At 36.1% G+C, this 23,421-nt stretch overlaps 1 protein-coding gene across 1 annotated transcript in view; it reads left to right on the top strand.

The window, feature by feature from the left end:
• The window catches only part of LOC149796973 (protein arginine N-methyltransferase 9-like), a 46,011-nt gene that overhangs the window by 13,439 nt on the left and 9,151 nt on the right, over positions 1-23,421 (top strand). The window contains exons 5-7 of the mRNA XM_089961657.1: positions 386-465; positions 8,417-8,591; positions 14,998-15,205. Coding sequence (XP_089817783.1) covers positions 386-465; positions 8,417-8,591; positions 14,998-15,205 — 463 coding nt within the window. The remainder of the gene's footprint in view (positions 1-385; positions 466-8,416; positions 8,592-14,997; positions 15,206-23,421) is intronic.

Genomic DNA, 23,421 nt, shown 5'->3' with positions numbered 1-23,421 from the left:
TATACCAGGATACTTTGACTTCACAGAGTTCATGTTAAAATGATTAGAAAATTTTAAATTGCATCTATGGGTGAGTACCTCACTTTAAAAGTGCTTTCCCTGGGTCCCATGTATTTTTTAATGGAACAATTCAAGGCTGTATCATTCCTGCTTATATTGTGTTATGCTTAGGTTCATTCCATATCATTTCTGCTTATATCGTTTTATATTTAGGTTCAAGGTCATATCATTCCTGCTTATATTGTTTTATGTTTTGATTCAAGGCTGTATCATATCTGCTTACATTGTTTTATGTTTAGGTTCAAGGCCGTATCATATCTGCTTATATTGTTTTATGTTTAGGTTCAAGGCCGTATCATATCTGCTTACATTGTTTTATGTTTAGGTTCAAGGCCGTATCATTCCTGCTTCTGCCACTGTTTATGTCCTTGGGATTGAATGTGATGCTGTCAGATCAAAGAACAAGTGAGTAGATGCAAAGCAAAAAAAGCTTTTGCCAAATTCTGACTGAATTTAGATGTTAGACCATTCAGATCAGCAGTATGTTGTGTGTCCATTTCTTCTTTGAATATGTTCCCTAATCATATTAATGTTGGGGAGCTCTGTTACCTCTCAAATCTAGCAATGAAGGAAAGATAAACAAATTGTTGTTCCTGTCTGTATGGAATATAAATGAATGGAAGAAATTCTTTGCAGTCCTTCTCCTTAATTCCACTTATAACCACTAGATGGCTACAGTTGTTTACTAACGTTTTGCTTTCACTGATGCATGTTCACCTCTGAAGGAATCTAAATCAGTCTTTTGGATTTTTGGATTTCACAACCATCTGTCATTTTTGATATTGTATTGATGATAAAGGTTTATACTAACTATTGCAGTCATTTTTAAAACAAATAGTCTGATACTGACTTTTATATGAAAGTCGGTTGTGGACTTTGTTTTTTTAAACAAAATTTACTCCAAGACAATATAGTTAATACCCATTGTTGTTTGTTTTTGCACCCTGTTTTTTAAAATTATTTACCTATTAATTAAAAAGCATTGTTTCATTGTTGCAATAACAAAATTCAGGTTGTTAATTCCCCACAAAATTTTGTCCTTATTTTATTTCAGAGAATTTACCGAGATATTGACATATCACAGAAAATGTAATGAAGACACTCATGTCACTTGTCTTGCATGGACTACATGCAGTGTGTATGATAGAAAACGTGCTGGTTATGGTACTAAGATAAGGCCTTCAGACTAAAGAGAGAAGGAGTAAGTTCTGGGATGTGGAATGTAACACTTTAAGTTTCCATCACAAGCCAGCAATTTGAAGGATGTGTTGGTGGTAACTCCCCACCCCAGAGTGGTGAACACAGTACCACAAACTACCATGACATAAGACAGCTGCAAATGGATGAACAAATGGTTGCAAACTTACCATCTCAGCAGGCTTTGTTGAAGATGTAAATAAAGCAACTAATACAAGAGACTATGATACAGTTGATGGCCTTCGATGAATTTGTTCTGTCTCATCCCTCTTACTTCCAGTATTGAGTTGGAATATATGGAAGATTGTCTTCCCTTTTCTAGGCTGGACAGTGGCCATAAGTCTGTCCACATGTTGGATCTTGGTCTTATGCCTCAAAGTCTTGGTACATGTAGTATTTTCAGGATGTGGATGAACTGTATGGCCATCAGTCAAGTCCATATAACACCATTCTGGCTGTTGTCCAGCCATTCAAGCAACTAAATCAGCCATACACAATAATCAGTGACTGAAAATCAATCACTTCAGTGAACCTTGCCGTATACCAGCCAGTCATAAATGTTTAAGCAGAGCTATATGGATATCCAGTGAGCCAATCTGTCTGTTTAGCTGCACAATCCAACTTGGCATTTTCACAATCTGCCATCCAGCCAAATACCTTACCAGTTATCGAGTCAAGAGTTGGGCTGACTATCCAATAGAGAAACAAACCAACTTCCCAGCAAATACACAGGAGCCAGCTTTACTGACCATCATGATTACTGGCATTTCTAACTAGGAAAACAAACTGTGGCACTTGCCTGGTCATCAGTGCAACCACAGGAATAAATCTTTACTGCTTATGCCCAGAGTACATAATGATAAAGGCACAGCCCCATTTCTGCCTCCTGCATGTTTAATTTTGATGCTGACAGAATACCTGATGAGGACAACCCCGCACAGTTAGTGTGGGGATAACATTGAAGTTTCACTGTATGCTGATCCTACTATGGACCTTATGGAATACAGTTTTAAAGTGCATTGCTGATTTCTGAGTGTACAGCCCCATCAGCTGTAAGGCAGGCCTTTACAGTCAAGGTTTCAGTGGGTTTGGAAGATGAAGAACATGTATCTTTCCATTTTCTTTCAGTCAGCAAAGATGAAAGAAATTTCCAATTATTGGCTGATAAAATAGATGACCCAGGCAATTCCAATGCTTTCTTTGCAGAAAACCAACTCCCAACATTGTTCATGCCATGGTGGTGTTGTGCAAAGTCACTGACATTTTCATCCTCATTCCAATTTCAGGTGGCAACTAAATTCTCAGTTTTAGAAACTGTTTGGTAAAAGGTAAAGGAAACAAGGTTTCTCCTCTCTAAGTGTACAAACAATCAATGTTGACTTGATACCCAAATTGATTGTTTGCAGACAGTCTTCCTGTGGGTGCCACATTCCTTCATTTTCAAACCATGTGGATTGATCCATTTCCCAACAGTGAATGAGCAATCCAAGTTGTTTTGTATTGACTTCAGAGTTGCTTTTCCAAACCCCATCATTTAAACTTCCCCCTCCATGGTGGATTTGTCAGCCAAATCATGAAAAGGTAGAAATTTTACAGGAATTCTTGTCACTACTTGGCAGCATATTTTGATGACATGCTCCAAAAATAAGTTTATCTCTTGTCAAGAACAGAAATGATCTTTCATTTTGAGTCAGTTAGGATTTCTGATCAGCTGAGACAAATCAGACTTTTGTCCACACTGGTATGGAATTCTTTACAAACCTCAGTCTTGTTTGCCTTCCCCTATTGTGGGTGACAAGGATTATTATAATCTTGTTTTTATTCCTTTATTGTGTGTGGCACAGATTCTTGCAGTCTTGTTTGCATTCCTTTATTGTCTGTGACAGATTCTTGCAGTCTTGTTTGCATTCCTTTATATGAGTGACACGGATTATTGCAGTCTTATTTGCATTCCTTTATATGAGTGACATGGAATTATTGCAGTCTTGTATGCGTTCCTTTATTGTGTGACACAGATTCTTGCAGTCTTGTGTTCCTTTATTGTGTGTGACACAGATTCTTGCAGTCTTGTTGCATTCCTTTATTGTGTGTGACACAGATTCTTGCAGTCTTGTTTGCATTCCTTTATTGTATGTAACACAGATTCTTGAGCTCATTTCCAGCATGGAATGGATCTTGATGAGAGAGTTTCTACAACTTCTCAGACTACTCAGATGGTGGCAGATTTTTTTCATTCTCCCCAGCGGCCTCTGCAGATGGCTCTGATAGCCAAATGGCATCCCATTTTGATGTGTCTAGATACAAAGCATGATCTTGAACAAAGTCATGTCTTTCCTGCACCAATGGCATACCAAACAATGGCTTTCAGCAGGAATGCCTGTACAGAAGCCCCAACTGGAAATTACTGTCAGTACCAATACCAGATTGTATAGTTGGGGAGCGCATAAATCGCCCGGCTTGAGTATGGTCAGTGGCAAGAGGCTAGAAGATTTGCCTTTCCACATCAGTATCCTAGAAATGAAAGTCATAATAAACAGCTGTTTCATTCTGGGAAGAATCAAATTGATGGAAAGGTATTACTCATTCTGTGGTGGTTGTGTATCTCCTCAGGGTGGTGCTGAAATCATAAGATCTTTGTGTACTTGTTTGGGAAGTTCTCTGCTTGTTCTCACAGATGAATATACTTGCCCAGGTCAAAACTATTCTGGACAGGCTAAGTATGATGGGCAGTAAATTGTTAAGAACGAGCCAGACCCATCACAGAATGGTCCATCCACCCAATGAACAGTGCACTTTGGGGCCACCTGAAAGGCCATCCACTTTGAAGGTACATGAGGGGAAATGGTTGGTCTTTAGGAACTGGTGTGATAGCATCAGCATTGTTCCTTTGAATGTCTCAGTCCAAGAAATGGAAAACATTTTCTTCTGGCTCTTCAAGGAGAAAAAGTTAGCACCAGTTATGATTAGAGGCTATGCTTGATGTTCTCAGACACATCAGACCTTTGAGCCAGTTTCAAATTTAATAGACCAAAATCACTCATCCCATTTCCCAAGTGGAATTTATTCTGGGTGCTCACATGGTTCAATTCAGATCATTTCAAGCCTTTAACGAGTTGTACAAAGCATTTTTTCAGTTAGCCCTGGCTTCAGCATGCAGTGTCAGCGAGTTTCGTGCCCTTTCAGCTCAGGTCAGATGATTTGGTGATTCTCCATTGCTAAATATAAGGAGGCAGTGATGCAGTGCCCAGTCTGCATGCTAAAACACTGCATAAAGCCGCAGAAGATTGTGGGGGGCACCTTTCTATATATAACCATAACCTTATCTTCATGGCTAAAACGGGTAATATGCTCGGAGTGCATCAAGATCTCAATTTCTCACCCATGTTACAGAGAAATCTACTTATTTTGCTAACCTTACTTTTCCTGTCTCAGTCTAGTCATCTCAGACCAGTCGTCTCAGTCAAGGTGTCCGTGTGCTCAGAACTACTTTTAAAAAAGAAACCCTTGTTGTCTTCTGGTGAGCCTGATGTAGTTGTACTAAAATCAAACAACAACAACAGCAACAAATATATAACAAAAACATAGTAACTTAAGTTAAATCCATGTTTGAGAACACATCATACAAAAACATTTTGAGAGAGACAAAGACAAACACAGATGATGTCCAGCTTTTTGGTATTATGCTTGTTTGTTCCACACAGCATGGTCAGTTTTATCCTATATGCAGTCCTAGCTCAGTACAACTTTAAATCAGCGTCATTAAATGTAGCTAAAGCTACCTAACTAGTTTTAAATACTTCGTGTGAAACAAAGTATATACTGTTAGCTACATTTAATGACGCTGACCTGAAAATGACTGTGCTACAGGTAGGATAAAATTCTCAATGCTGTGTGAAATGAACAGTATAATAGAAAACACTGCTCCATGCATATAGACCATAGCCCTATACGCTTCATACCCTCCCAACTCTCATAACAACTACGGAAAACTTAGTAATGGCCAGAAAAGTGTTATATAAAACATATGTTTTTCTAATTTTGTTAAGCATCTCCATTGTGCCCCAGTTGAATCAAAAATATACCTACAATATTTAATGACAAATAATACACTTACCAGCCAGAAGGAATCATTTATCCATCAGCACATAATTCCATAAGCAAATTTCACTGTAGCAATTGCCATTTTTCCACGACAGAAAAATAAATCTTCAAAGAATCCGTGAACTTGAAAGTTTAGCATACGGTTATCCACTAGAGTCCGTTTTTGGAGGTCTATTAATCACAGAGGTAATTTTACAATCAATATTAAGGACAGCACAAGTATGTCACACACAGTTTCACCTCCTCCAAAGAAAAGAATAGTTATGTATGATAGTGACACAGATCTCTAATTACCCATGAATAATCTAAAGAAAGATGTTACTCTTCATTACAGATTGTACTAAGTATAACTACAGTAGGGCTGAGTAACCAATATCATTTTATTATTTACAATATAACTTTTCAGAATTGGAACTGATGAAAATAAAACAGTTTCTTGTAATAAATATTAATTATGTATTGTCAATTTCATATAAAACATCCATATATTAAATGTGATAATGCCTCATTATTGTGCAGCATTTTATGTTGTTATTTTTCTTTCCTCACGTGTATAAACTGTACTTCAGATGTAACGGTCACACCACAGCCCTCATTAACATATTTATATTAATGCGCCACATGTAAACATTGAACATGAACACTAGTGCAGAATTCTTTTTACTTCAAAGGAAAATATTGGGTGAGAAAAATAATCTATGTTGGGGTTTGGGCCGAGACAAGGAAATCCCAGTTGCAGGTTTATATTAATTGTCTCCCTACTCAGACAAGCCTCGTGGGGAGACAAATAATATAAACCAGCAACTGGGATTTCCTTGTCTCAGTCCAAACCCTAACATAGATTCTATGTAGAACAAGTGCACCTCTTGGCAAGCAAAGCATTAAAATGGACATAATAGAGGCAGTTCTCTGCCATGCATAGTCAACCATCTCAAGCTTATATCTGTGTGGTCTAGTTCCACAGGGACAAGAACTGAATAAAGTAGGTCCAGTGGCTGCAGCCCAGACCAGACAACTATAAAGTTAGCACAGTCCTATCACAGGCATAGAACCATGCTTTCACTGGATTAAACCATGATTTACTGGTCGTTGTCTTCCTACTTTTCTTTCATGTCTACTGGTTCACTGATTAGGCCTATGGAGCTGTTCTCTTACATGGAGTGTGGTTTATCTTCATGTATGGAAGAATCCTTATTCCCTTGATAAGATTATGGAAAAACCTGGCAATAATATTAATTGACAACTTTTAATACAATACTGGCAGTTGCATCAGTTGATAAATGTAAGGAAGATTTCCATTGGTCAGAACATAACCATGTGATCATACTCAGTTGCATTTATTTCTGAATAAACTGTACGGAGAAGTACTTTATACTAACTACTACAAATAGGGTCACCAGCAAATTACCTATTGTAAGCACTGAATCAGAGGGCATCCACACTGCATGTCTTTAAAACAAAATAAAATGGTAGGTTTATATTTATTTAGAAAATTTAATAAATTTTATTTGACAGAATCAAATAACAAATCTTTATAATTTTTCTGAACACAAATAATTCTTGCCTTGATTAGATTTGAAAAAAGAAGATGGGAACTCAAAATCTGCCAAGAAGAACATGGGGGTTATGTTGTACAGCACTTTCACTGCAGATTGTTACAAATGAATTTAAAACTGTAGGTAAATGAATATAGAGATTGGGAGGAGGGGGGTTCAAAGACTATCATAACAATTGGATTACCAGTCCTACAATATAAGACGCCAATCTTCATAGTTTTGATGTGGTGGGTAGGTAAAAATCCTGCTAGTCACCCATCATCCTAACTGTCATGGTCGATGTCTTGTACTGTTTAACTATTGGACCCCCATCACTATAATCATTTACCGATAATCTTAATTTCATTTGTGAGTTGCCCCTTTAGGTAGCCTAAACTGTTCATGTTCACGAAAATAGATTTAAAGAAACGAAAATTGGTTACTCACATGTCTGGACAAGAATGATTCAGCCAATTCACAATTAACTCATAAGAATAAAAAATGCAAGAGTCATTCATATGTCAAACAAAATAACACATCCTTCGTTTTGAATATTGAACTTCTACTCAGATTACACATGGCAATTTAGATAAAAGATTAAGACCATGCTGTGGAATGTTCAAAACCTTAGATCGCCTACCACTGGTAGAATTATTTGTTTGATATTGACGTAGCTATTACGTTGCAGATAGAGAATCCCCTGTTTGATAAATAGCTGTGTAGCAGATGCCCTCAGCAAAAAATCACACACTTAAATAAGGCTAAAAAAAATGATAGGAAATATCTTTCGAAAAACAAAATAACAATAACAAATAAATAATGCAGGAACCCTCTCTTATGTTTAATCATTATATTTTGATTTTTCTGTATGTCAAATATTTTCACATATAAATCAGGTACCCCTGCACACTACATAGACCCAGATCTGCTGTACATGGCTTGTGTGACTAACTGGTTTGACACTTGGATAGATTGCAATGTAATTATTTTTTTTTTTTCAAATTTTCTGTCTAATTTACACTATCAACTGAAAATACATTTCTAATAAAGTGGGTCCTCAGGTGGCTGAGTTGTCAAAAGCACTCACCTTTACTAATTACTGCCATCTCACCTCTTTCTATGTGGGTTTGAATCTCTGGTTCGGCCAACAAATTGTGGGTATGTGAGAAAACTTACCTGGACCTTCCAGTGGGTTGGTGGTTCTTACTGGGGTTTACACAGGTTCTTCCTCCACCAGTTGTACTGGCAACCATGTATAGCCTATCTTGTGGTGAGAGATGGCCTTAAACCCATGACATCTCCAATAAAATAAAACAATTTTAAACATGAAACTTTTATTTTTACAGAAAATAGTATGCTAATTAGCAGTTATGGCTGTCTTAGTTCTGGTAGTTCATCAGTTCTTTTTATAATACTGGCTGTTGGATTTAGCAACAGTAATACATATGTCAGTTTTAGATAAAGCCACTGAACAGGAGTAATCTAAAGAATCTTTATATGATTAGTGTTTTATTTCTTAACAGGTTCCTGTACCCAGGTTTACGAAGTCTAGACTTGACTGGCATACAGATTGTTTGTTCAACAGGAAGTATCCCTGAGGATCCATACACCACTGAAAACCTTGGTCGTCTTAAGGGAGGATACAGAAAGCTGACTGATGTTGTGACACTGCTTCAGGTCAACTTTTGTAATCTTCAGGTATACATGTACTTTGTATAATACTGATACATTGTGGCAGGCTTGTGTATTGTAAGAATTGTTCATTGTGCATTTTATTGATAGTTGTAGTCTTTAGGTGTTTAGCCTCTTTTCACTAATATGTTGGTGTTATTTAATGTTATGTATATGTATATTTTTGTAACTCTTGGTACATGATTTTATCTCATTTTTATAATTTTGTTCATGGCTGTAAACTGTACAGAATATTTTAAGTTAGCATTGCCTGCATGACCCGAGTATCTTAAAAGTGTAGTAGTTACATAGGATCTATAAATAGATGTTTACATATGTGTTGACAATCATTAATAATAATCTTAATAATAAGACTTAAATGGTACTTTGGCTTAACTTCTCAGTGGCTTATGGGGTTTCAGCATTTCTAGAATAATTCTGTAACTTCCTATTGGTTGGGATAGGTCACATGAAAAGGCCAGTTTGACACAAAGGAGTAGTATATTGTGTCATGTGGGGGCAGTTGTGAAATAAAGTTGCAATATATGGTGTATATAAGGAGAGAAAGCAGTTTCATTCCGAGTTTTTAGTCATTTACACTAATAAGTGTTCCTGTTGTTAGTTTGCAGGCATGTTTTATGATGTAGTTAGATATCATTTGAAAGGAAAACCATTTGTTGGACTTTTCAGTGGAAATAGAAAGTACTCATTATTTGGACTTTGCTATTATTCAGGAACAAACTGTTATAAATTATTTGAAGGAATTCTGGACAATGCCATCTTGACAACTTCATGGTTCTTGTAGGACCATTACATTTCCGGTTTTTTAATTTATAAGGAACGTTTCATTCATTTATGACTTTCATAGACCATCTTAACGACTAGTTTGGATTCACTTCATAATACTGTAAGTTCCTCTCATATTTTCACTTATAACTTAGATAATTAAATTGTTAAGTTTTATGAAACTTGTTGGTTTTGCCTTTTTTCTGTTGCTTAGTTTGTGACTATGAGTTATAACATTATTGTAGATGTAACATGCTTTTAAATCCAGTCAAAACTTGAGTTCAATGGTCACCAGGTCACAATGGTCTTTATATTTTCCCCTGGCAAATTTGCTGCTTAAATATCATTTAATAAGTAGTCATCTGTCTTCCATGGTAAGCAGTTATGTGTTTCTCAACCAAGCAGTGGTTTCACCCTGCCTTCTGCAGTCACTGGAGCATATCAGCAGTGAACGCTCTAAGTATGCAGATTAGACTTGTTTTGTTTGATGAGATAAGGCATAGACTATTTAAAGGTACATTATGTGAATTGATTGCCACAAGAAGCTTCTTTTCGTTCCCTCATCATCATCAAAGGTCTCTTACAAAAGCTGGTTTTTTTTTTTTATCTCTGTTTAGTTTGAGCAACTGTGTAATCCATAATTTGTTGGAAGTGTGAACACTTGTTTTAATGTTGATTTATCCCAGCTGGCCTAACAAATAGTCCTGTGTGAATACTCGTTTTCATGCTGAATTAGCCCAGCTGGCCTAACAAATAGTCCTGTGTGAATACTTGTTTTGATGTTGAATTATCCCAGCTGGCCTAACAAATAGTCCTGTGTGAATACTTGTTTTCATGCTGAATTATCCCGGCTGGCCTAACAAATAGTCCTGTGTGAATACTTGTTTTCATGCTGAATTATCCCAGCTGGCCTAACAAATAGTCCTGTATGAATACTTGTTTTCATGCTGAATTACACTGGTCAACAGTGAAATCATTACTGACTTGAAAAGGCCCTAATCTGTAGTATTTTGGTGTGCCGAACACGAATATAACCGTGAAAAATTTGTATTGGCTCTCGTTTTGAAGATATTCATATACCTCATTTTCTATGTTTCACTGTGTAAATTTCTCCAGTAGGACTGCAGCAACATCCGGAATAATGATGTAACATTGCATAATACCATCATGCTCACATCATCCACATTTGATTGCATCATTTTCTGATGCAATGCAATACTAATGCCATGCGGCTGCTGAAGTAAGTTGACGTCAGCAGTGTACTATACATGTGTAGGCCTATTATACTAATGCCAGGCGGCTGCTGAAGCTGACGTAAGCAGTGTACTATATAAAGCCCAATCAGATAGGTTCAGCATTTAAAATATTTTAGACGTTGTGCGAGACAGTTCAAGCTACTGTTACATAAAACTTATTATTTTATCCATTTACGTACAATAAAGAACAGTAATGCCTCGAAAGTGTGTTAATACCGCGGACAATTTTTGCTATATTTGTGGGGAAGTGACATTTGCCAACCAGAAGAAAAGTATCAATTCTCAAGTGAAGAAGGCATATCATCTTTACTTCGGATGCAAGGTTGGTGACCAAGACAAGCCTTGGGCTCCGCATATATGCTGTGCTACATGTACAACACAGCTTTCACAGTGGTTGAATTGCAAAAGGTCATCAATGCCGTTTGCAGTCCCAATGGTGTGGAGAGAGCCAAGCAACCACCTAAATGACTGTTACTTCTGCTTGGTTCCTCCTCTTTCCGGCGGAATAACGAAGCGAAAGAAGTCGAGAATAGTCTACCCAAACATTCCGTCTGCATTGAGACCAGTTCCACATGGTGAGGGACTTCCTATTCCAGAACCTCCAGCAGAATATTCTCTTGATTCATCTGACGAAGACAAAGGTGAGTCGACCTGTTCTTCTCCTGGTCCATCAGCATGCAGTGATCCAGATTTTCACTGTGGTGCATCATCAACCCCACACAGAATAACACAGGAAGAACTAAATGACCTGATTCGTGATTTGGACTTATCAAAGAACAAGGCAGAATTGCTAGGATCAAGACTCCAACAATGGAATCTTCTAGAAGAAGATGTCACAATTACTGCATATCGAAAGCGCCACCAGCAATTGGAGCCTTTCTTCAGAAAGGAAAGTAATCTGATATTCTGTTCCGATATTGAGGGCCTCATGAATGCTTTAAAAATCACTCATGACCCACAAGAATGGAGACTATTTGTGGACTCTTCGAAACTGAGTCTCAAGGCTGTGCTTTTGCACAATGGAAACATTCTTCCATCTATTCCAGTAGCGTATGCTGTCCACATGAAAGAGACATACGATAACTTAAGGCAGCTACTGAATTCCATTGAGTATAACAAGTACAGCTGGCACCTCTGTGGTGATTTGAAGGTAGTTGCCCTTTTAATGGGACTGCAGCAAGGATATACAAAATACATGTGTTTCTTATGCGAGTGGGATAGCCGAGCAAGGGAAATGCACTACATGAGGAAGGAATGGACTCACAGGCAGAATGTAGCCATTGGAGAGAAGAATATCCAACACCCAGCTCTGGTTGAGGCTCAGAAAATCTTGCTACCACCCCTTCACATCAAACTAGGTTTGATGAAGAACTTCGTGAAAGCCATTGACCGGACTTTGCCAGCATTCCGATACCTGCATGAAAAATTCCCTCGACTCAGCGAAGCAAAGATTAAAGAGGGAGTTTTTGTGGGTCCTCAGATTCGAGAGCTTTTCAAAGATGACCGGTTCAACAACTTGCTGGAAGGTGACGCGAAACAAGCATGGAATGCTTTTCGCCTAGTTTCTACAAACTTCCTCGGAAATGTTAGGGCAGAAAACTATAAGGAACTAGTAGAAGACATGTTGATGAAGTATAAGAAACTTGGCTGCAATATGTCTCTAAAGATTCACTTCCTTCATTCCCATTTGGATTTCTTTCCTAGCAACTGTGGTATTGTTAGTGATGAACACGGCGAACGTTTTCATCAAGATATCGCAACAATGGAACAAAGATACCAGGGAAAATGGTCCACTACAATGCTGGCTGACTACTGCTGGACACTCCTCAGAGATGCTCCCGAACAGCTGTACAAGAGACAGGCGAAGAAATCTAAGATGTAGTCAATGACTTGATTTTTTATAGGTAGGCTATTACAGTTGACCTTTTACTATTGGAATGCATTTCGTTATGTAAACATTAATTTCTTGCAGATTACAAAAAAACTAGAGCCAATTTTGCAATTTGACTGTCATATTCGTGTTCAGCACATAAAAATTGATAAGAATTGACTAATTTTATTTCAGTAACATGACTTTTGTAAAAATTTGTTGTCCAGTGTTATCCCAGCTGGCCTAACAAATAATCCTGCGTTTCCCACTCATAGGTAAAGTACGGATGCAAATAAAAGGAGCTGTAAAAAATTGATCAAAACTTTGACACATGTGACAATGATAGTGACTCATTGATGATGTAATGTACATGAGGGATTAGAGTGAGGATACAATAGCCTTGTGTGGAACTTTTAATTTTATTATTTTGTTATTTTTGTGTTTGCTAAATAGCTACTCTAAATACATGTATCTTGTTAGCATACTACTTCTGCAAGTAATAGTAATATACACCAAATAATAGCAGTGATACTAATACAAATAATAATAGCAATGCTGTTTGGTACATAGCACATGCATTTTTTATGAACCAAGTTTGAGAAGTGAAACTTCCTTCAGAGGTCACCTGTATACAAAAGCCATTTTTGCCTTTTCACATATGTGGGCACTACGGACAGGTTTGACTGTAGTACAAGAACCATATTCATTACTCTCAGTTCAGGATGAATGGTGCATTTTATTTCAGTAGAATCAACATATATGGTTTTCTAAAATGTTTGGCTGTATCAGTTGTTCAGTAGTTCCAACTGATAATATAAGTGGAATCCTGAAAAAACGGCCGAATGAGGATTGGTTTTTATATACAATCTTTTTAGGGACCCCGAGTGGTGTAAAGCATTTATGTTATGGATCACTGCCATCTCACCTCTGTCTGCATTGGTTCGAGTCTTGGCCTCAGACAAATTGGGTACATGAGAAAGTTTGCCAGTAGCTTCTCGTGGGTCAGTGGTTCTTTCGGCGTTTTTCCTGGATTCTTCCTGTACCATTTATACTGGCCGCCAAGTATAGGCTATCTTGTGCTGCAAAATGGCATTAAACCCTACAACAGCAATCTGTATTGTATGAACACTTCAAAGTAAGTTACACTTCATGCTGAGAGATTGTGCTGGCTTGAGCAGATTTTTATGAAACTTAAAAAGGAAGGTCTTGTTATAAGAATGAAGTAGCTATTTTGTTTGTTTCTTCTTTTATGACAGAATACTAAGGAATCTGAGTGAGGCACAAAAGATCACTTTAATACATTATTCTTTAATTCATTTTTCAACCAGAACAAAAAATCTGTTCTTTATGTAGAAGCAAATTTATTTTGGTTAGTTGATAATCTACAAAGACATTAGGGATTCCGCTTAGTAAGGATCTTTGCATGGGCTATTCACAGCAGAGAAAAAAGATAGGTTCTTAATGTACCTACAGCTATCAGATATAAAATTTAGAATATTATATTCTTGGAGAAGTCAGTGCAGTAAAACAAATAAATAAATTGTGTTTTAACAAAAATGTTTATTATGTATTCTTATAAGTTTTGTCCAACCACAAACTGTATAGACCCAAAACTGCTGACAGTCAGTGCAGTTTGTTAGGAGAAATCACCAGAACATACAGCATAGACCTGATCTTATGTAATGGCAATTTAGAGTCTTTGTTGTTTGCAGTTGGACCCAAGTTATAAACAAATACATATGCCTATTGCATCATCCTTCTCTTTCAGCTCTCTTGCTTTTTATTAGTGTTGGGAATTTATTGAAATTTCAAAAATCAGTATTAATTGGTTGGAGACATTTGCTATATCTTTCATGGCAAGGTCTAATTTCGCAACTTGGCAGTGTTGCTTTAAATCCCTAAATTCACAGAATTGTCACCAGATTATCATGCAAAAATCAATGAACAGGAATAACATGTGTCGGGAATGGTCTATTATAAAGCATTTTTGGTTGAAATGCAGTGAAAATCGTAAAATTAAATGCATGACAACAAAATTTTCCAAAGAAAAACTAAAATCTTTAATAACTGTTTATTGAAAATCATAATTGAATTCTTGGTTGTTGGCTTTTCTAACCAGTCTTTAATTACTTTGATTGATCATAGCACCGCATTATGTTAAATAGCTCTATGCATAACTTTATGTCTGAATGTTCTTTTGGTAAATAAATTTCAGCTGTTTTCTTGAAAGTGTTGTGGATAAAGATTTAAAAAACCTGGAGAGTTTGGTATTATTGGTACTGGTTTTTTCTGCCATGGTGTATCTGTAGTTTGAAACCTAGTTTTGGGGTTTGTCTTCTCCTCTTTAAAGAATTTTGCCAGAATGAAAATAAACCATTTTTAAATTTCCACTGTTTCTTACAAAACCATACATTGACAACATTACACATAGTTCTAAGTAGATATGGGTGTAACCTGACTTTGTAAATAAATGAATCATAGACGCACCTATTTTCAAATAAACACCATCATTTGTTTGCAGGAATTGAGGAGACTGGACTCGGGCATGGATCTTGTGGCAGATTTCACAGTGAAGCATCAGGGCAGGCTGGATTGTATAGCTTTGTGGTTTGGCCTTCACCTCGATGACACTGTAACCATATCCACCTCACCAGATTGTGAAAATTGTTGGGATCAAGCCATCTATCCAGTTCTGCCATGTCACATAACCTCAGACAGCTCTGTGAAAGGTAAAGTGAGTGTGAAAAAAGTCACACTGTCACAATGCCATATATTTTTGGGCTGTTCCATTAAAACATATACCAGGGGTGGGGGGTGGGCACTTTCAAATTCAACCAACCCATAACAGAAGCAGTTTAAAAAAATAATGATCCACCATCAGATATGTTTTAGTATAAAAAAACACTTCCCCCTACAGAAGCATATTCTTTTTACATAATTTCTGGCTATGGGTTAGTGGGCAGCAGAAGTGATTTTAATATTAGGTTGGGGACAAACGTTTTAAATGACAGCAGACTGGAGGTAATCTGAATTCTTATAGATCATATAATCTAATGCATATTTTTATTTGTATTCATTCATTATAATCAGTCTTTTGTCCATTTGTTTGTTTGTCTGTCAGCCATGTATGTCTCTGATACTGTGAAATCACAAATTTTCATGGTGGCTTATTATTTGTAGATGTCATTGATCAGTCCCTTAATACCTACTAATTTAATGTCCATGAATACATATTTTATGATAGATATTTCTGTTCTAATACAGAAATCATGAATTTGTATCGTTACTAAACTGTGTTCACTAAAGTGATCACTGTTTTGCTATTTTTCTTTGTTCTCAGGCTGCTTTTGATTAGAACAATAGTTAAATCTTGTATTGCTTTAAATGTGTGGTCAGATGGTATGATTCCTTGTTTTTGTTTTTTTCAATAAATGTTTTGGTAAACTTATGATACATGATTTGTCAGAAAAAAACATAAATGCCTGTGGAAGTGATGTTGCATATTTTCTGCATACTTTTACTTTATTTCATTTCTTGTAAGAACATATATTTCAGTTACTGATGTCTTTATTTTTATGCCTTGTTGCAAGAGTAATATGTTTTTAATAAATACATATACAGGGCTCAAATTTAACACAAATTTCTTTGTAGCCAGAAGGACTAGTACACTGAGAAATTTACTAGTCCTGCCAAATCTTAACTAATCCTGTCCACTAAACAATGTCACACACTTGTATTGAAATTAACAAAAATTTTATTTTATAAATATCATTATCATATGAAATGCAGAAGTACAGAAGTATAAATCCTATTTCAAATCATCAATCAGTCAATTCACATTTCATGTTTCTCAAGATAACCTGGATCCAGTTCCAGAAAGGGATCCAGGTTCCTTTCTCGTCCTCTACCTGCACTCGGGGGTCCATATGGGGTTTGTTCTGGTCTCCTTACTCGTCTCCGTAAAACATTGCAGTGCAGTGGTGATCACCTTTAGGATCCCTTCTGCCTTCTCTACAATATCAATGGCCAGGAACGATTATTTAATCTCTCCTCCTTTGCGAATTCTAATACATACAATTTCCTCCTCCTAAATTGGAGTTTCAGTACAACCGTCGCACACTACACACCTTTTAAAAATTTCTGCATTTTACTTTCAACCATGTAGTGAGTAAATGTAACAACCTGTTTATCATTCCTGTAAGTCTCTCAAACATCAACCCCTTTCATCTCATCCAACTGACACATTCATACAAAATCAGTGATGGGTCTTTTGTTCTTTATGATAGCATGTGCATTTTAAACAAATTAACGCGCTGGTCAAACACATTCTGATTTAAACTTTCCAAGATCTTACCAGCGGTCGATTCTTCTGGTGGTATCTGCATAGCTGCTTTTCTCTCTGAACTCTCATTGTGTTGCCCACAGCTTTCTTGTATGTTTACCGATTCAGTTTTAAAGTTCGAACAACCGGCTAAAAAACTGGATGTTTTCTATGTTTGTTTTTGCGAATTCCGTACACCAGTTAGACTGCATGACATTCTTTTCCTCATCATAATTCATCCATTTGCTCTTTTTTGTCCATGTCTTCGAAACGTTTGATTATGCTTTTCCCTATCATAAGAATTAGTCCTGTCTTTCATGTCATTTTCATTCAACTTTTGCTTTTTTTTCTGGTGGCTAAACACTTTCTATAAAACGCCACATTTTGCCTGTTTTAGAAGGAGGGAATTGTGCCTCGTGTTGAAATACGAGATGTTGTAGTATAGCTGATGCGAATTAGTTAAAGTGAGGAAAGGAATGGCACAGTGTCCTTTATATCATAAAGTCAGAGCAAGAAACATGTTTCAAAACATGTGCCTATGCCCTAACTTCCCCAAAAATTAAATGGCCTCTCCCTAATAAAGACTTGACTTAAGTGGATGTTCTGCAGGATCAAAGCAGTGGCTATTGTAAACACTGTTATAAAATATTAGCATCAGAAGATAATATTAGTTTCAGCTCGGAAAAGGTGTGTTCCCATTAAACAAATCCATTTGACTCGTCGCGTTGTATTTAACAGCTCCAATTACGGTCTCATCTTTAATAGCGTAAGTTTGGTAATTTTTCCTAATTAATCGGACCTCAGTGTATTGCTGAAATTAATAATAAGGCGGAAAATTTTCAAATCTTAGATGCCCATGCTCAGATTTTAATTCCCAACAAATATATGGCATTCTGCTTGGATATCTTCACGTGTATCCAATTATTTGTTCATTCTTGTAAGGGAAAAAAAATAAAAAGACTATTCTTATCATCATAGAAAAAGTAGTTGTATGGAAAGGATGTGTCAATAAAGTAATCGTAATAAATCAGTTTAATTCTTATAATTATTTCGATGCAAATGTAGAATATGCAGTTTTCCATTTGTGACTGTTTGAGTGTTTGGCAAGTGAACAAAAAAAAACCTTACACAAACAAACATGCAAACTAATTTCTTTGAATAGTTTTTGCCGTGTTCGTTTGTGTGGTTTACCCATTTGTAGTTTGTCACTGTGGTCGATTGAATAAAGTGTGATACCACGTCATTTTTCATTTAGTTCGTTATCAGACTAATTAGGATCAATTACCCAAGTCCCATTGTTAATGATGGGACCATAATTGGCACTGTTAAGCGAAATACACAAATTCGGATGGCTTCTAATGCACATTTTCGAAGCAGAAATTGACATCATCTTTTCATGCTAATATTTTATGACTGTGTTTACAATGGTCAATGCTTTGATTCTATAGAACATCTGCTGAAGTCAAATCTTTATTAGGGAATGGCAAAAACCAAGCGCTAACTGTTGATAACCGAAACCTACTAGCCCATCGGACTGTTGACATTATGAAAGTTACTAGTTCGACTGGAAATCTGCTAGCCTCGGGCTAGCGGACTACCGCTAATTTCGAGCCCTGATATAGCAAGTTAAACATAAATTAGAATTTTAAAAATGGATGAAAGTCAAAAAGTAATTTTCTTCCCGGAGTACTCTTAAAGTCAATGTCATTGCAGTTAACTGTATTGTCAACAGCATCATCATCATCATCACTAATGGCCTAGCAGTAACATTCTGCACTTTCAATCCAGTTGTCACAGGTTCTCTCGCTACTTCTAGTCTTTCATATGATACTTATACCTGTGGTCTGAGGGGCTTTCATGGCAGAGTGGTATAAGATGCTTGATTTGTGATACAGATCTGAGGGGCTTCCAAGGCAAAATGGTACAAGATGCTTGTCATGTGATTACTTGCCTCCAATGTGTACATGAGAATGTTGCCAGTTACTTGTGGAAGGTCAGTGGTTCTACATTGGTGGTGTTGGGTGTCTCAAGCTGTAAAAATGCATCAGTGGTTTTTAATGATGCATTTGAATTGAGTAACAACCAGAGTCAACAAACCAAGAAATGAAATTATTCACATCTCTCAGGCAGAATTATGGTGCATAATCATAATCTGCTAAAATATTTTTCAATCTTTAAATATGCCAAAACTTTTTCCAACCATACTGATTCAGTGGACATAATCACCAGAATGGACAGGAACAGACCAGAAGAGATTAATCAGAAGGTTAAAATTGATTTGATACATCTTTTAAGTAGCTAAATTCACATTGGTTTAGTTAACTACACCCATTATTGTCTTCCCGTTGATGCAATTTCTTACTGAAGTTGAGAAAATAATATTGCACACATCAGAAAAGAGACACACTTCTACTCATTATTGTTGTTATCAAACTTCTCCATTCCAGCCTGTTCTTATGATTTTGTCCCCCCACATACTATTTGTCTTGTTTATGATATGTATCTAAATTTGTCACTTTTCCTGTTTCTATGCTATTTGCTTGTGAATATGTATATCAATGTGAAATGCAATGGGAGACTAAATCCAAGATAGAAAACCTCTACATTTTTGGATGCATCTTGCTTAGATTCTGTTTCTGCACAAAACTCAGGAGTTCAGGACTCGCTGTACTAATTCAGTTCCAATTGTAAACCTGTGCAAACACCATGATATTAAAATTAATAACTTAAAATTTCCAAGTGATCATGATCAAATTTTTATCAGTAAGGACACATCTATGATGACAGCTTTTGTTAAAAGAAAACCATATCAGCCACACCATTTTCTGGATCTAAACAAGTTTGAAATGTATGCTTTCGATACTACACCAGAGAGTCAGGTGCTAATTTCAATAACAAGTCTTCCAACTCATGGCTGTAATGGGATGGAAATTATGTTAATAAAACAATGTCCCTGACTTTTTTCAGTTACAAGCTCGCAAAAGATTTTTTTTACTCAAATCTTACTGATATCAAAATACATGTACTCAGAAAGATGTCATCTCTAGTTGTATATCAATTAGTACTCTGATGTCATTGGGCATGGTCAGATGGTTGTGGTGGGGTCTTGCTTGGGATGGCAGAAAGACCATAGTCTTACTCCACATTTGACAGCTAATTATGATTTTGTCAAAAGAATTAAAAAATTTCTAACAATTCAGTTTGACTCAGATTATATACTTGATTCATAGTCAATGAACAGGTTCTAAAATTGATGTGTTTATTTTGGAGCCATGTTCCTCCATCAATTCAAGATTTGAATATATCAAAGGTGAAATTAATACAGTTGCATCCTAAATTACTTTCATGTTAACTTCAAATGTTGTTTAATGTGAGATTTTAATGCCAGAACACATAGCTTCAGTGATTTTTTTTTTCTCAAACAACTCAGTTTGGTCATTGTTTTTTAGTGATACTGTGAGAATTCTTTGATATGTAAAAATTGCACAAGAAACGAACAGCATCAGATCAGGAAATTAATACCACTGGGAAAATAATGATAGGAATAGGCAGAAATAATGATATTATTATTTAAATGGAATATGTGGTGACAATACAAGTGCTGGTTCTGAAACTTTGCGAAATACATCTTGTACAACTAATCTGCTGTTTCTAACAACACTCTGTAATATGACAATAATTTTTGCACACATGAAGTTGACCCACTTAGTCCCTTGTTAATTAATAGTGTTAGATTTCACAACACAACTAAGCACATTGTACCTGTTGACAATAATACATGATCACAAATATTGAAATTACAAGAAAAAAATAAGTTAAAATTTTGTTAAAAGTAAAACTAAAGGAGATGGTACAAAAGAACCAGGACAAACAGATTATGAATGCAGTAAAGAATCCATATGTCAGAATGACATTGTCTTTTTTCATCATTGTCATCGTTAGTTAATGACACTGCTTCAGAATGTTGTGTAATAGATAATAGTAATCCAATTTGTAATACAAATACCAAATGATGGCTTGGAATGAACTGCCAGAAGGTCTGCAGAAAATATCACCATGCTCAAAATATACATAGGAATAACCAAACATAAACAGGACAAATTTTATCCATCTTGCTTTGAGTTTACACAGATCAGTCAGTCTCTTATGCTTAATGTCATTTAATTTTTGCACATAGAGAGCATGTACTTCATTTGGTAATGCATCTGCATGATATGAAAGTTTGTCTAATTATTCTTTTGTTGCCATAGTGTTTCTGCCAACTAGTGATCTACACACACGTAATTATGTTGTGTGGAGATTCTCCGATGTTCCCTATGATCATTAATCTGTTAATTGTTTCTGAATTTAATATGATCCTCCTCCTCTGTGTATGAATATTATTCCATGCTGAGAACTCATTTCATTGCCTGCTGTCTGAAAAGCATATGCATGACTAGCTTGAACAAGTTACTGTTCTTTATGGTTATGCAATTTTCAGCATCTCACAGATAATCTCTTGGATATCTCTTTTCCAAAAAGAAAAGTTTTCACAAACATTAACTCTTCAAAAGTTTCACTTCCTTGAATCAGTACTTTGCTGCCTCTTAAACCAGCTTTTTTCTCTTCCATAATGCTGTATTAGGGTTTTACATTCCCATAGACATGGGTATCTTGAATATGCTCTTTTTAATTTGTGAAATCCTTATTTATTTGCTCAATTTAAATTAGCACAAAATCTCTCAGTGCTGAATGTCTGGAGAAAAGAAACTAAAATTGCACTGAACTTTAAAATTGCCTGTGTTTAGGATTGGTAGTTTTGAAATAACGCTGCATAGTAGGTTAGGCCTAACAGGCATCCTGTCCATCAAACTTGTAAATCAGACTCGCACTCAACATCAGTTTTGGGCTTCAATTCACACACTGGTATTTCCAGTGACATTTTCCCAATGTCCAACAGACTGATATACATGAAATTCATTGTCATCATAGCTATCACCAGCCAGTATTTGCCAACTGAAAACATTATCTGAAGACAGACCCTGTTGTGATTCAGCCATTTTTTGTTGTCCTGTGTGGCCCTTATTTGTAACACGCATTTGTAAAACTTCCATGATGAAAGTATCGTTAAAACTACCGTAAATGCTTGTTTCAGGACCCGATGAACTAATTAAGTTTAACAGCCATTCATGTCGAACCAAAGTATCCAGCTATTTCAATGTTTGCGCATCAAGCACTGCGAGACTGCTACTGGCAGCTCGAATTATGTTGCAACATGCACTTTTAAAGTTAAAAGTTGAATAAAAATTTCATACTGCACAAAGTACATGTTTTATATCTGCGATGTTGAACTAATTTGCAGAATGCGTATCACTACTTTAAAGGTACGCAAATTCATACAGATTTGGTGCACTTGTGTGTACTGGCATCATTTCTGATCCATTGGCCTATAGTCCTACATGCAAGACCTCAATGCTGATATTTATGTTTTCAGCATCTGGAGACTGCTAGGAAGGGGTTTGATATGATTTTCAGTATATATTCTTTTTTTCTTCTTCTGACAACTCCACCAGTGATTTCTCGTTTTGTTAACACAACCCACAACAGGAGTGATTTTTCTAACTAAACTTCCACTATCAGAATCAAAATAGTTTGAAACACAACTACCTACAGCAGTTTTTTTGAAGTGCCATCCAGGAGGGTATATGTTTTACTGCAACAGCCCTTACAGCATTTGAGACTTTGAAGTTTTATGATATTTTTCATTATAAATAGTCTATTTTCATTCATCATTTATGTCATGATGCCTTGATAGAAGCTGGACATAGAAGTAGTTGTGGCATCCATGTGCAGGTCTGTCAGTCCACACCCTAGATAACCACATAGCTAAAGATTTAGCTTTATTTTTATCTGATGCTGATGTTACATACAGGTTGTGTGTCCCTCTTGTTAAAGGTGACTTTAAACAAAAATGTAATACAGCTGAACCCTTTTGGAACAAACTGTTAACTAATAAGTATATAGGTTTTATATACTGTAATAAGTATATTGGTGTCATATACAGTGGTAAGTATTTAGTTTATGTATACAGTAACATATAAATTATTTGTGCAGTGAAATCTGTATATAGGACACTCATGTGACTATCAAATTGTTTTCTCTATTGATAAATATATTTCATATACTGGTGCGTGTGTGTGTGTGTGTGTGTGTGTGTGAGAGAGAGAGAGAGAGAGAGAGAGAGCATGCATAATTAAGACAAAATTAGGTATTGGGTTGTATAGTGAAGTTTAAGTTTAGGCATCCTCCCACAAAATGACATACATAATGAACATAAAAACAGATAAAATCCTTTCAGTACTGATCAAAAAGGGTATCTCCATTACATGCTGGAGGTCATAATTCACCTATTCTGTTTCCCAGAGCTCACAAGGGAGAAATTTAGAAAAGGTTTCATGTGTTGTCCTTCATAAGCAGGTGTCCTTTATATGGACATTTCAAATGAGACAGGTCTGACTTTGAATTTATAAGAGTTGATTGTTTCTTTCAGACATACCAGTACATATTAAATCAAAATTCATTTTAATAGGGTCCACTTTAATTGAAGAATTGAAGACACTATACAAGGCTGTAAAATGATCAAAA

Source organism: Sinohyriopsis cumingii, chromosome 6, assembly GCF_028554795.1.
Source record: "Sinohyriopsis cumingii isolate HCF-2022 chromosome 6, ASM2855479v2, whole genome shotgun sequence".
NCBI lineage: Eukaryota > Metazoa > Mollusca > Bivalvia > Unionida > Unionidae > Sinohyriopsis > Sinohyriopsis cumingii.
The sequence above is the reverse complement of the archived record's forward strand: the minus strand, read 5'-3'. Positions and strand labels throughout refer to the sequence as shown.